Source organism: Argopecten irradians, chromosome 1 (genome assembly GCF_041381155.1).
Source record: "Argopecten irradians isolate NY chromosome 1, Ai_NY, whole genome shotgun sequence".
Taxonomy (NCBI): Eukaryota; Metazoa; Mollusca; class Bivalvia; order Pectinida; family Pectinidae; genus Argopecten; species Argopecten irradians.
Window position 1 is genome coordinate 44867685 of NC_091134.1, and position 15980 is coordinate 44883664.

Consider the following 15980-nt stretch of genomic DNA (forward strand, 5'->3'; position numbering starts at 1 on the left):
TATTAATATGTGTAGATAAACGTTTGGGAATGCACTTTGATCTCAAAAATAAAGTAAGTAAAATTCAAACAAAAGAAAATTAATTTACTTTACTTAAAGATTGCACTAATAAGTATACTTCTCCTAGGAGCACTTGGACACAAGTGTGCTAAATTAACTACAAGTGCATTAGGTAATACATTTTACAGCAAAGAATTTCATACAGCAATTAATACCCAAGAAATTACACTGCAGGCGTCTGTGAGTCTGAATAAAGTCTTCTAAGAAAACAACACAACCGTAACATTTAATGATGATTTATTTATTTGTATTTATGTCTTTTAAATATTAAATTTGATCAGAAATTAAACCTATACCTAGTGCACATTATCTAAATACAAAAGATATATCACTGACATATCTAAACTTTAGTTTCTGGATTTAACCTCATTGCCTCAAACTCAATACCCTACTTAATTTTAGTCCCAGCCTTACTTAACACCAAACATTTACATTCAGCTAACTCACACAGCCAATTACTTAACTCTGCCAGCGAGTTTACACTTTCAGTTACCTTGAAAACTTACACTCTCAGCATCCTTACACTGCCATTTAATTTACACAATTAAGTACCTTACACTGCCAGCTAATGAATACATGTATATACTTCTGTTTCATACTGATGATGTCCACATTTCTACAATGTTACCAAGATTGTTGGTCCTAACATACGGGATTGTCACTGCATGTTTACATTTCTATAGTATTGGTCTAGCAACATTCAGCATTGCTTATATGTTAATTCATGTTCCTACAATTATTGTAATGAATATTGGTCTATTAACATCCAGCTCAAGCCACAGTTAATATTTCAACAATAATGGTATATAATATCCAGCATTGTCAATGTTCACATTTTTATAGTATTAGTCCAACACTGTTTAACAATGATGTCCACATTGCTGTGATTTTCGTACAACATCCCATCGTTCACTGTGTATGTTTTAAATTATTGGTCCAAGAAGATCATGTGTTACTGGTCCATTTATGACATCAAGGGCTGACACTTAAAAATGTTTCTACGGCTTTTTATCTAACATTGCCCAACATCACACTTGGTCCCACAGCTCAAAGTAGTCATCTGTGTATTGGTGGACACATGCCCAGTAAGATGATGTCATCTTCTTTGGTCTAATATGATATTGTCGGTCCAATGTCAGCAGCATAGCAACCTCATTTTTGGCGACACCAAATTGTTGACTTTCTGAGAGAGAAAAAACACAGAGGTTACTAGTATTTTTGAGATTTGTGCTTTGTTAATAGTTATAATAATCTATTATGACTTTGCATTATAGTCTTATAGGGCACTATATCATCATGAGGTAATAGTGCCCTCTGAACATGACCAGCCCAGAATGAGAACATCGTCTCACTTTTGTTTAACCTTCACCTTTTCAATTTCTTACATCAACAGACAAACCATTTCGAGAGATATTGTCCACAACACCTTTGTATTTCCACTCGGCACTATCATATTAAAGCTATAAGTACATCAACTGTTGAATTTCTGATCACATTTCTATATAACAGGATTGCATATCATGAAAATTGAAAGCAGAATTTTAAAACCATAAAAGTATTCTCTCAAAAAACTTGTATTATTTCTCTCCATATATCACAATTTGTAAGCCATTTTGCTGTCTTGTACCATGCAAAGTTACAATGACATCACAATAGATTCACATTGTGTCACTTCAATAAAGTACCCAAGGATGCAGACACTATTGTGACATAGTACCCATTTGTGTAGCCAATCAGATGTTGGTATTCTGTCACATGATGTACTAAATATATACTTACTGTACACGAAGCAAAAGGCCCTATACAATGTCCAAATCTCCTCATTGCCTCCTGTACATCACTGGGCAGGATGGCCTGCGCCGAGCTAACCTCTAAACTCTGGCCATGGCCACTCTGTACAAACCAAGAATATTAAGAATAACACAAAATATATGTCTCACCCATGCTCTCTATGCCATTTTCTTGTACCCAATACTATTTTACATTGCATAAGATATGATTATCAAACCAATGATTTTTGACAAAGAGATTTAAATGCAAAACTATTCAGTTGTAGTGATTCCATATCTCAAGTAAGTTTCACAGTTTCTAAATCCTACACCTCAGGTACATTGAAACATGCAGTACATGGACGAATTTAAGGTTTTAATGATGTCCTCTATGGCTATGCTCCAAGTATCAGATTTAGAGTTTTGATAGAAAGATCTTAGATCTTACAAAGTCTGATGTTGAATTGCCATTGCTGCCACTAGCAAAGAGTCTTATTCCTACAACTTTTCACCCTGGAGGAGACCATTATCATATCCTCCAAAGTTTAATTAAGTAACATTCTATAGTAAATTATGTGGGTGCATAATTAATTCATCTTCAAATTAAACACTGAAATGCACAAATCCTTAGTGATTTTGACTTACCTTTCTTCGCTTCTTTGACTTGGATTTGTGTGCTAGGCCACTCCCTGAGGATCCGAGACCTGACGATGACGATGATCCTAGTACACCAGACGTGGAGCCTGGGGTAGAAGGGGTGCTGGGAGGACTCTGTCAAAAACATCAACACTTCATTAACTAAATAATAAAGCATTTTCTTGGAATTAAATGTACCACTCTATACTGTGTTAGACCTGTCTCCTATAATACAGGGTATTTATTTAGTTTTAATGAACTGTTATACATATTGACCATTTACTCAGGCCAACACTGACCACGTCCATCACTTGTAGCTGATACTGACCCTCGCAAAACCTCAAATACAGATCTCATTATCCAATGGTTCTCACCATCCTACCCCTCCTCAAACTTTACACACAGACCCCAACCACGAGATGGTAATGACCCTCCCCCAGCCACCACACAGACCTCCATTACCAAATGGTTCTCGCCCCTGTCACCCTCAATTTAGACCCCCACCATGAGATGGTAATGACCCTCCCCCAGCCACTACACAGACCTCCATTACCAAATGGTTCTCGCCCCTGTCACCCTCAATTGAGACCCCCACCATGAGATGGTAATGACCCTCCCCCAGCCACTACACAGACCTCCATTACCAAATGGTTCTAACCCCTCTAACCCCCAATATAGACTCCCAATCACCTTCCCCAAGCCACCACACAGACCTCCATTACCAAATGGTTCTAACCCTTCTAACCCCCAATATAGACCCCCACCATGAGATGGTACTGCCTGTCCCCCAGTCACCAAACAGACCCCCATTACCAAATGGTTCTAACCCCTCTCATCCCCCAATACACATAGACCCCTCACTATGAGATGGTAATGCCAGTCCCCCCAGCCACCACACACAAACCCTTATTATGAGATGATACTGACCGTTGTAGGAGAGGTGATCCCTGGGTGGTGCCCTGGACGACCCAGGACACTGCCAGTACTGGAAGGGGAGTGATCGTGATAGTTAATACACACACTGGGTGTATTCTTAGCCAGTGGGTCACTCAAGCCTGACCGCATGTCCTGTTTTACCAGTAATGCAAGATCAACCACCTGTCAATCAAAGATATCCATAATTAAGTAGTTGTCAATCATGTATTTTCAGTAATGCATGAACATTTGAATCAAATCATCTCCCTCTTCATCAAATAGGATCCGGTTCATCTTTGTAAAAGTACAAAAGAATATCTTGGGCAGATTTAAGACTGGATTTTATCTATTACACTTGCCACATTTTAAACGAAGTATGAGAGAATATCTAGAGCAGAAAGGTGCCAAGAGAAGTATAAGAAAAAACATTTATGGTATCTGAAGTGCCAATGTTTCATAGGAAAAGTTTAAATGAGATCATTCATAAAAGAAGCATGAAATAATCTCTAGAGCGAGTAGGTTTGGATTTATTATAACCTGTGCCACTTTTTCATAAGAGAAGTATGAGAGAATCTCTAGAGCAGACAGGTTTGGATTTATTATAACCTGTGCCACTATTTCATAAGAGAAGTATGAGAGAATCTCTAGAGCAGAGAGGTTTGGATTTATTATTACCTGCATCTTTGTTTCATAAGAGAAGTATGAGAGAATCTCTAGAGCGGGCAGGTTTGGATTTATTATTTATTACCTGTGCCACTGTTTCATAAGAGAAGTATGAGAGAATCTCTAGAGCGGGCAGGTTTGGATTTATTATTTATTACCTGTGCCACTGTTTCATAAGAGAAGTATGAGAGAATCTCTAGAGCAGGCAGGTTTGGTTTGATGTCAATGTTGACTCCAGCCATCAGCCAGTCTTTGAACCTCTGTGATTTGTACTTCCTGCCTGTTAATATAGAAACACTAAAATCTCATTTCACCAAGTTTTAGCATCAGACTTACAGTTTTCTAAATTCTGTTAGAGATACAGTACTTCATATCAAAATAGATTTTATAGAAATTATTCTGCTCTACAATTTGCTCTAAAATTAACATGCTTAAAATTCCATTAAAATCACTGCACATGCACTACTGGTAAACTGAAGTGCGTGCAGCACTGACATTTCTCTATGTCTTTTTGCATTCAACATAAATTTTTTCCATGTGGTTACAGGAATCCCATCCTCTAACATTTGTCGTCTAACATTTGTGTGCAATGATTCAAGTACAGAATGTCATGAGGTACACTATATAGCAGAGTTCTAAGTGTTTGTAAAAGTTAGGACTACTTACTGAAATTAATTTGTCGAGCCTCACAGAACTCTAAGTAATGCTTCTGGTCCATTCCTCTTGATTGTAATTCTGCCCTCTAAAAACAAACATAATTGTTTTATTTACTTCTTTTGTAACTCTACAAGAAAAGAAATACACACTATAAGCCAATTGCTTACTAATGCCTCTCACAACCTCTTATTTGAGACCATGGCAAACATTTTATTTTATCTCCATGGTAACCATTATTATAGCATGTAATGCATCAAATCTAGGCAACCACATATTACAACAATTGAACAAGTTTGAACAAAATTGATCCAAGAGCTAATATACTATTTACTATTTCAAAAAACCTGTGTATAGTAACCTGGTTACCATGACAACAAATATTTCAGCAAATACACCTGTATGGACATCTAGAAATGGTCCCAAAAAATTGCTGCCGAGTGTTTTTTACATTGAAGTTTAGAAGGAAAGGTCGGGCAAAATTATTTTCTACTGAGGGTATTATACTAGTAAGTGATTTTGACCTTGACAAAATAAACTCTGAAGTTTGAACTTGTCAATGTTACTTTGCTTCTCTATTCACACTGTATCATCCAATAAGAGCTACAGTCCCTTTAAGTGCCCCCTCCCCATTTCAAGGACTCATGTTCAGTTACCTTGAAATAAATGACCAGAAATACCAGATATACATGTAGTTTCAATTTAGTTAGTTTTCAAGGGCACTGAGCACATACTAGGTAAAAGTTTTGTATACAATCCGTAAAGAAACGCAGTTGTTAGAGTGCTGACAGTGATTTTCTAAAAAAAAAGAGTTATGGTGACCTTAATTGACATGATAACCCTAAACTTGAACTTTAAGATATTTTGACTCTGTGATCATATTTGAAGTTTGGCGAAAATCAATGAAGGAACAAAGCAAGATCAGGCTCTATGGCTCTTAAAATAAAAGCTTTCTAGGGAAGCTAATTTGAGAGACTTCTAAGGAAGTTCCTTAAAGTAGCCTAACTACAGAGCTACTTTTACATACAAGTTGTTAATGGATAATCTTAGACACAGCTTCTTAGTTGAACATCCTCTATAAAATGTACCTAATGTTTACCATACATCTATCAGATTGTTCTAATAAAGGACTACCGGCTGTGAAATTCCAATTAACACAACAGGATTTGATATATGTCGTATAGGTTATGTTTTAAAGATGACATTAGAGTGTCATGCAGGCAGGCTTGGCATCACTGAGAGTTTTTTGTCGTATCATACCAGGTATAAATGCGGCGACAGTAGCGATATGATTTCCGTGCTGTATTGATTTTTCGAGACGACATCAGCCATAGCAAGAGATAAACACCCAAGCCTACCACATGCTAACCTAACTTGCAGGCATCTACTGTCTCAATAACAAACAATACATCCTAAAGAATTTGACACGATCTGTCGTGTTACGGAAGTATACAGACAAGAAAAGGATAGTATTGTATACATAGGAAGGGATTGTCAGGAAAACTCTATAAGGCCTGTAACTCGCTCCTGTATTCATCTTGACCTTGTCAAACTATTTTACCAAAAAAAGCGGTCCAGTGGGCCTGTGATTGTATGCTGGAAATATCAAAATTATGACAAATACTCCCACAAAAGTCAAGCAACAAATGATGTTTACCATGCAATAAAGCATCTGTCATTTACTGTACCATGCAAAGCAGTAGACAGTTTTCTCAAGAAAATGTTTTTAACCTAAAAATTGAACGATAATCTGCCTTGATTGCTTAATAAATAATCAGTTATTTGTTTATTTTAGCTCTCAACCTTTAGGTCACTGGCAAAATCAGCTCAGAGGTCAAGGATTAATGCTAAAAAGATGAATATCTTTAGTCACTCGGCTACAACCTTGAGGTGGAGAGCCTAGTAGCAGTAGTTTTGAATACTTCAACCACCCACCAACTGTAGCCAAAAAGTGGAGAACTACTGTTTGAATGTCCGACAACAGCTTTGAGGTGAATTACTTCTAGTAAAACGTTGGGACACTTTAACCACTTGACTATCCTAGCCAAGAAATTGAGAGCTACTGGACAGACATGTTAAACAGTTAGTCAATGACTACAACTCGGGTATAAAGTATACCTATAGAATGTAAAGACACCTTGGCCACCACAGCCCTGATGTAGAACTACCAGTAGACTGTCTGACACCTTAATCACTTGGCCACCACAGCTAAGATGTAGAACAACTAGTAGACTGTCAGACACCTTAATCACTTGGCCACCACAGCTCTGATGTAGAACTACCAGTAGACTGTCGGACACCTTAATCACTTGGCCACCACAGCTCTGATGTAGAACTACCAGTAGACTGTCAGACACCTTAATCACTTGGCCACCACAGCTCTGATGTAGAACTACCAGTAGACTGTCGGACACCTTAATCACTTGGCCACCACAGCTCTGATGTAGAACTACATTGTACCAGTAGACTGTCGGACACCTTAATCACTTGGCCACCACAGCTAAGATGAAGAACAACCAGTAGACTGCGGGACACCTTAATCACTTGGCCACCACAGCCCTGATATAAAACTACCAGTAGACTGTCAGACACCTTAATCACTTGCCACCACAGCTCTGATGTAGAACAACTAGTAGACTGTCGGAAACCTTAATCACTTGGCCACCACAGCTCTGATGTAGAACTACATTGTACCAGTAGACTGTCGGACACCTTAATCATTTGGCCACCACAGCTAAGATGTAGAACAACCAGTAGACTATCGGACACCTTAATCACTTGGCCACCACAGCTCTGATGTAGTACTACTGGTAGTATGTCAGACACCTTCACCACTTGGCCACCACATTTTTGATGCAGAACTACCGACAGAAAACCCTCTGCTGGTGCCCTATAGTTTCATAAAGACTTTACTAAAACACATTTCTTCCTCTTTCTCTTCCTGTTTTAAATCTAATTTGTCTAAATATATTTTGGCTTCCCCGGCTAAACCCACCAGATTGGTGGCAATGGACTACTAAATGTTTTGAAGCGAACATTTGGTTAAGCAAAGAGATACAGTGAGTCAATAAGAACATAGGCTATAACAGTCCCTCCACAGCTGTAACTAGGCCATACATACACCTACCTCATTTCCTGCCTGTCAAGGTTGATACATGTCTATGGATAGCTTATCACCACCAACACTAGCAAAATGTAATTATACTGTCAATAGTACCAAATGTTATACTGTCAATATATAAATATTATACTGTCAATACCACCAAAACTGTTGTTATGCAACCAAAGATTTATAATTAAAGGATTCTGAGAAAGATTTTGATACAAGAGGCCCAACGGGCCTTAACGGTCATCAATGAAGGTCAAGGTCATTCATTTGCACACACTTGGTAGCCCTTCATCCAAGCATGCTGCAAGCCAAATATGAGTACCCTGTGCCTTTCAGTTATTAAGAAGAAGTCATTTAAATATTTTAGCCTTTTTGACCCCTGTGACTTTGAATGAAGATCAAGGTCATTTATTTAAAACAAGAGGCCCAAGAGGCCTTGACGGTCACCTGTGTGCTGCTACAGAAAAGCATTGCAAAGTTGGTTCAAATCTGTAAAAAGTATTTACGAATTAGAATAAATTTTAAAGTTGAACCTTTTAGAATTTTTATTTTTTGTTTTTCATTTTGATAGTGTATTATGTTACCAAAACTTATGCTTAAAATTCCAACAATACCAAACAAGAAGTCAGTCAGTGTCAGTGATTTTATGAATTTCACTTTTTAATCTAAGAAGATTATTTGGTTCAATCAAATCTGTGAATTCAGAATAAGATTTTTGAAGTTATAGCCTATTTGACCCCTTTTGGCCCCGCCCCTCTGGCCCCTGGGAGTCGGCCAGGCCAGGACAAATATGGATATGGTATTAAAATGCTATTTCAGGCTAATAATTCTAACCCAGTTTGACTAATTTCCTATGAAAACAAAGCAAATAATGTTCATAAATGTGTTCTTCCTATATAAACTATAGTAAATTTGACGCCCTACCCAGGGGAAAATCTGAGATCCCAGGGCAATGAAATTCACAATTTTTGTAAAGGGCCTTAAGACCTAGGTACCAATCTATGAAGAGTGTCAGGTTCCATCAAATCTGTGAATCAGAGGAAGATTTTTGAAGTTTTAGCCTATTTGACCCTTTTTTGGCCCCACCCCTAAGGCCCCTGGGGGTCGGCCAGGACCAATATGAATATGACGATAAAATGCTATCTCAGGCTAAACATTCTAACCCAGTTTGACTAATTTCCTACGAAAAATAAGCAAAAAACATTCATATATGTGTTTTTCCTATATAAACTATAGTTAACTTGACCCCCTCCCGAGGGGGAAACATGAGACCCCAGGGTCATATAGTTCACAACTTTTGTAAAGGACCTTAAGACCTTTCCATCTATGAAGAGTATTTGATTCTACCAGTTCCAGAATTTTAGAAGAAGATTTTTGAAGTTTTAGCCTATTTGACCCCTTTTGGCCCCGCCCCTAAGGCCCCTGGGAGTCAGTCATGGAAAATTTGTTAATAGAATTCATCGGCCATTTCATAGCGATAATTCTGACAACATTTGACTAATTTTCTATTATAAATGCTCCAAAATGTGTTTTCACTATATAAACTATAGTAAACTTAACCCCCTCCCCAGGGGGAAACCTGAGACCCCAGGGTCATATAATTCACAATTTTTGTAGAGGGACTTGAGACCTTTCTATCTATGAAGAGTATTTGATTCTACCACATCTGTGAGTAGAGGAGAAGATTTTTGAAATTTTAGTCAATTTTACCCTTTTTGGCCCCTCCCACAGCCCCCTGGGGGGTAGGGGTCATATAATTTACAATTTTGATCGGCCTTAGAAGGTTTGTGCAAAATTTCATTGAAATTTCTTCAGCGGTTTTTGAGAAGAAGTCGAAAATGTAAATTGTTTACGAACACACGACGGACGACGACAGACAAAAGGTGATTAGAATAGGTCACTTGAGACTTCGTCTTAGGTGACCTAAAAACTTGGTAGCACTTCTTTCCAGCATGCTGCAGGTCAAATACCCTGGGCCTTTCAGTTATTGAGAAGTCATTTAAAGATTTTAGTCTTTTTGAGCATGATGACTATAGGTCATCCTGACCCTTCAAAGTGGAATGGCACAGTGCAAGAATTGACAATATATGACTGGATGTGATAGGACAGGGTGGACAGGGCTAACACTATATGCCACCAACTCGCTTAAATTCATTGTGGGGAAATAAAAACTGATCATGTCTGATTTGACATCCACTGAGTTATCATGTTTATCAGTTTACTTACCACCAAACGATCGTGCTTAACATCATCAATCTTGTCATCATCAAACAACGCCACAAGCTCTCCTGATTGGTCAATTGATGATAGAAAATCATGACAAATTTTTCGTCTCTTTTTCATCGGCTGGATCACTTTCTCACCTGAATATGACAAAACACATTCAAATGATGAAATAGAAATAATTTCAATTGTTTTCAGAACCCAATCCCATGTAACCATCTTTCCTAACTCTTTATAGGATAATGCAGTTTTGTTTGTACGTTCTAAAGAAACTCAGGCTGGTACATGTAAGTGATTTCACAATATCATATTGTCAAATTAAAGAATGCTCGCATTTCATTAGATTCAATTTGGTATGCACACATTTTGATATATTGCATGCACTTTTTTCTCACTGATATGAGATACTGAACACATCTTAACCTACTTCAATGTTAGGGGCAGAACAAAGTCCCGGTACCTGATTCTGTGCCGTCATCCTCCTCCATATTACTCCCCTTTAATACTGTAGCCTTCATGTCCTTCAAGTCCAGATACCGCAACAAACGGGCAAGCTTTACCTACAGGACAAGCAAACAGAATGTGAACAATAACATCACCATACTGACACCATCAGACCATCAGATGACAACTGACTAGGGTTTGGTGATAAACTGAATCAATCTCATGCTATTAACAGATGGAGTTCTTCAATATTAAACTTGAAATTCCTTATTTTTAAGGCAGAACTTCATTTCAGTACTGAATTTTATTTACACACTTCAATACCTTGTCTGTTATCTTTGGAGGATAACTCTTGGATACACACTATCTCGGTGTCTGAAAAGGATGTAATTTCGTTGGACCCCACAGATTTGTTATATATAACCATGTTTTCATGTATTTCAGTGTCCAAAATGTAGTTTAAGAATACATCTTATAGGTCAATACCTTGTCTTTCCTTAGCAGAAATAACAGATCTTCCATACCAATGAACCTGGCACTCCTCAAGGTCGCTACATCGCAGGCCTGGTACAGCTACAACAACAAAGGTCAACATCATTCTATAGCCACTAAGGCAGGGCAAGGTCATGCATTTTTCTTGCCATAACTGCACCAAAACAGGTCAATGTCAGTTGATGCGGCTACCTCTGGAGAGAGCAAAGTTATTTTCAAACAGAAATTATTTACAGTTCAAACAAAAATCACGGCTGTTTACTCACTGCAGCTTAATAAGGAAGGGCAAAATAACTTTCTCAAAAGAAATTATATATGTACAGTTAATTCAATAAAAGATCAAGGTCATTTCTATTGAAAGCTATAAGATAAATGTCAAGTTCATCAAAGTCTGCACCTGTGTCTTGTCAAAGGACAAAACCACTGGAATAACATTTACATAGTTGTACAATAGGATGATATCTTTACTATTTCAAATACATAGCACTCAGTAAGTCACATGTCTTATCCTGGAAATATTGAAACTAAGATGGTTAAGATATTTTCTTCAAGCTAGATTGCCAGATTCAATAAAATCTAACGTTTTTTTCTAAAGGAAACCTGAAAAAATATTGAATCTGTAGAAGTAGCTAAGCATATAAGGAATTGGATGGCCTTGATTTTGACTGAATGTTATACAGTTGGATGTTGACTCTCATAACTTGATAAGGCTACTTTGGGATCTTCAATATGTAAGTAACTTTTAAAGAAGTTTTAATTGGATAAGTGGATAAAGCATGACAGCTAGTGTCAAGGGTATTTTTAGATATTTATAAGACTCACGAGTGCTGACACCTGTTGGTGAACGATTTCTTCCACAAGTAAAGCAGTATCATTGAGTGGTTTTCTACAGTCACCAAACCCATGCCTGAAAAATACAATTAGATTTATACACAATCAGATATCAAAAGCAAGCCTAAATACAATCAAATCTGCCTTAGTGACCATGCACCATGACCACATTAGCTTAACAAGAGGCCCAAAGGCCTTATCGGTCATCTGACTTCCTTGGCAAAAGTCAAATAGGAAATTAATTAGATATGGTGTCATGGTAGCCATCTTCAATTTTGGATCAACCAGAGATGTAACAAAACTTTGTCAAGATCATATCAGGATCATTTCATGCAAGTTTCAGCTAAATCGCAACTTTAGTATATGAGCTGTATTACATAATATGAAGTTCCAAATGTATTTTGAAGATGGCGGCTGTGGTGGGCATCTTGGATTTTGGATGGACCCAAAAAATAAAAACACTTTTTTGGGAACATGTCTCATTTACTGAAATTTTCAGCTAAATCGCACTGTTAGAACTTGAGAAGTTCAAAATGTATTTTCATGATGCCAGCTGTGGTGGCCTTTTTTGATTTCGGATTGACCCGAAAAATAATAATACTAGGAGGGGATCATGTCAGAATCATCTTATGCAAGTTTCAGCCAAATCGCACTGGTAGAACTAGAGAAGAAGTTCAAAATGTGTTTTCAAGATGGCAGCTGTGGGGGCCATCTTGGATTTTGGATCGACCTGAAAATTAACAACACTTGGACAGGACCATGTCAGGATCATTTTATGCAAGTTTCAGCTAAATCGCACCGGAATCGTACCGGTAGAACTTGAGAAGACGTTCAAAAAGTGTTTTCAAGATCGTGGCTGTGGGGGCCATCTTGGATTTCAGATTGACCAGAAAAATAACATCACTTTGTTGGGACCATGTCAGGATCATTTCATGCAAGTTTCAGCCTAATCACACCTGTAGAAATTGAGAAGAAGTTCAAAATGTGTTTTCAAGATGGTAGCTGTGGTGGCATTTTTGGATTTGAAAAATAGCAACTCTCTGTCTGGACCATGTCAGGATCATTCATGCAAGTTTCAGCTAAAACGGTAGAACGGGAGAAGAAGTTCAAAATGTGAAAGTTTAAGCACAGCGCACGACGAAAGATGAAACATGATGACTATAGGTCATCCTGACTTTAGGTTATGATGAAGATCATTGCTGACATATGAACAAATGTACTATTTCGATGAACTGATAAATGAAGTATCCAAACATATGTAATGTATCTGTAAACATCCAATTAAGCTATGTATACATAGATTCTTCAAGCAGTATATCAGCTAGGATATACTCTCTTATTAAGTTCTGGCTAAAGATGGATAGATAGAACAAATTGAAATACCTATACCTGGCTATACAAGAACTAGACGTGTGGCCAGAATTGACGATTAATACCATCCAGCTGCACAAATTTTCAGGGTTCTGTGTACCTTAAGCAAAATCTTTCAAGTAGTTTAGGAGGAGATCACGGACAAAGTTGTGTCTACAGACAGACAGACGGACAGACAGTCAATGAAAGTAACTATAGCACGTGTTTCTGTACCTCTATTTATTGCCCTGAATTTTTTTTTTTCTATTTTTAGCAAAAGTGACTTTAACCTTGGACCTTCAAACATGAAAATCATAAGAAACAAATAGAGAAAAAATTGCCATAAACAAGATGTGAATCAAGTTTGAGCTAAAAGGAAATCAAGTTATCACACAGAAAGGTCCCTGCTGACGACATCAACACCTGACACCAACAAATTGATACCTATATATCATCTGACTTTTGAGTGACACATACATTGAAAACTTCATAATAGTATCTAGAACGAATGTACCTAGCAATCTATAGATCGATACTCTGTAACTGTATATAGTCCAACCCAGTTATTACGAATTCCTTTCGTATCATGCAGGTTTTATACTAAGTGGGTTAACATTTGTACAACAGACACAGAATTGAAACAAAGTGAGACTTAGGACAGGAATATACTGTTGTTTTATTAAAATTGTTCATCCCATGTATGCGTATTATCTACTGTATGCATATAATAAGAGTATATGTCATCAAAACATACCTAGGTCGAGATTCACTCAGGGGACTCAGAAATCATTACTTATTATCTAATTTTTCATATAACCGATTCATACTAAATAGGTAAAACAATCAAGGATATTGATAGCAGTTTGCAGAAAATTTCAATTCTGTATAAAACAGATTAAGTTATAGATGGCTACTCCCTAGCTATAGATGGTTACTCCCTAGCAATAGATGGCTACTCCCTAGCTATAGATGGCTACTCCCTAGCTATAGATGGTTACTCCCTAGCTATAGATGGTTACTCCCTAGCTATAGATGGCTACTCCCTAGCTATAGATGGTTACTCCCTAGCAATAGATGGCTACTCCCTAGCTATAGATGGCTACTCCCTAGCTATTGATGGCTACTCCCTAGCTATAGATGGTTACTCCCTAGCTATAGATGGTTACTCCCTAGCTATAGATGGTTACTCCCTAGCTATAGATGGCTACTCCCTAGCTATAGATGGATACTCCCTAGCTATAGATGGTTACTCCCTAGCTATAGATGGATACTCCCTAGCTATAGATGGTTACTCCCTAGCTATAGATGGTTACTCCCTAGCTATAGATGGATACTCCCTAGCTATAGATGGCTACTCCCTAGCTATAGATGGCTACTCCCTAGCTATAGATGGTACTCCCTAGCTATAGATGGCTACTCCTAGCTATGATGGCTACTCCCTAGCTATAGATGGTTACTCCCTAGCTATAGATGGCTACTCCCTAGCTATAGATGGTACTCCCTAGCTATAGATGGATACTCCCTAGCTATAGATGGTTCTAGCTATGTCCCTAGCTATAGATGGTACTCCCTAGCTATAGATGGCTACTCCCTAGCTATAGATGGCTACTCCCTAGCTATAGATGGCTACTCCCTAGCTATAGATGGCTACTCCCTAGCTATAGATGGCTACTCCCTAGCTATAGATGGCTACTCCCTAGCTATAGATGGCTACTCCCTAGCTATAGATGGCTACTCCCTAGCTATAGATGGCTACTCCCTAGATGTACTCCTAGATGGCTACTCCCTAGGCTTAGATGGCTACTCCTACTAGCTATAGATGGCTACTCCCTAGCTATTAGATGGCTACTCCTAGCATAGATGGCTACTCCCTAGCTATAGATGGTACTCCCTAGCTTAGATGGCTACTCCCTAGCTATAGATGGCTACTCCCTAGCTATAGATGGCTACTCCCTAGCTATAGATGGCTACTCCCTAGCTATAGATGGCTACTCCCTAGCTATAGATGGCTACTCCCTAGCTATAGATGGCTACTCCCTAGCTTATAGATGGCTACTCCTAGCTATGATGGCTACTCCCTAGCTATAGATGGCTACTCCCTAGCTATAGATGGCTACTCCCTAGCTATAGATGGCTACTCCCTAGCTATAGATGGCTACTCCCTAGCATGATGTACTCCTAGCTATAGATGGCTACTCCCTAGCTATTGATGGTTACTCCCTAGCTATTGATGGCTACTCCCTAGCTATAGATGGCTACTCCCTAGCTATAGATGGCTACTCCCTAGCTATAGATGGCTACTCCCTAGCTATAGATGGCTACTCCCTAGCTATAGATGGCTACTCCCTAGCTATAGATGGCTACTCCCTAGCTATGGCTACTCCCTAGCTATTAGATGGCTACTCCCTAGCTATAGATGGCTACTCCCTAGCTATAGATGGCTACTCCCTAGCTATAGATGGCTACTCCCTAGCTATAGATGGCTACTCCCTAGCTATAGATGGTTACTCCCTAGCTATAGATGGCTACTCCCTAGCTATAGATGGCTACTCCCTAGTTATAGATGACTACTCCCTAGCTATTGATGGCTACTCCCTAGCTATAGATGGCTACTCCCTAGCTATAGATGGCTACTCCCTAGCTATTGATGGCTACTCCCTAGCTATAGATGGCTACTCCCTAGCTATAGATGGCTACTCCCTAGCTATAGATGGCTACTCCCTAGCTATAGATGGCTACTCCCTAGCTATTGATGGCTACTCATTAGCTATAGATGGCTACTCCCTAGCTATTGATGGCTACTCCCTAGCTATAGATGGCTACTCCCTAGCTAT

The 15980-nt window shown here is 38.5% G+C and overlaps 1 protein-coding gene across 2 annotated transcripts in view; it reads right to left on the reverse strand.

The window, feature by feature from the left end:
* Window positions 1–280: 280 nt before the first annotated feature.
* The window catches only part of LOC138329601 (transcription initiation protein SPT3 homolog), a 54489-nt gene continuing 38789 nt past the window's right edge, over window positions 281–15980 (reverse strand). For both annotated transcript variants that reach the window (XM_069276694.1, XM_069276700.1), the window contains exons 3-12: window positions 11788–11872; window positions 10960–11046; window positions 10490–10589; window positions 10033–10169; window positions 4710–4785; window positions 4202–4323; window positions 3393–3563; window positions 2475–2600; window positions 1840–1953; window positions 281–1243 (exon numbers count right to left, since the gene is read on the reverse strand). In XM_069276694.1, the coding sequence (XP_069132795.1) occupies window positions 1196–1243; window positions 1840–1953; window positions 2475–2600; window positions 3393–3563; window positions 4202–4323; window positions 4710–4785; window positions 10033–10169; window positions 10490–10589; window positions 10960–11046; window positions 11788–11872 (1066 nt within the window). In that variant the 3' untranslated portion in view covers window positions 281–1195. The remainder of the gene's footprint in view (window positions 1244–1839; window positions 1954–2474; window positions 2601–3392; window positions 3564–4201; window positions 4324–4709; window positions 4786–10032; window positions 10170–10489; window positions 10590–10959; window positions 11047–11787; window positions 11873–15980) is intronic.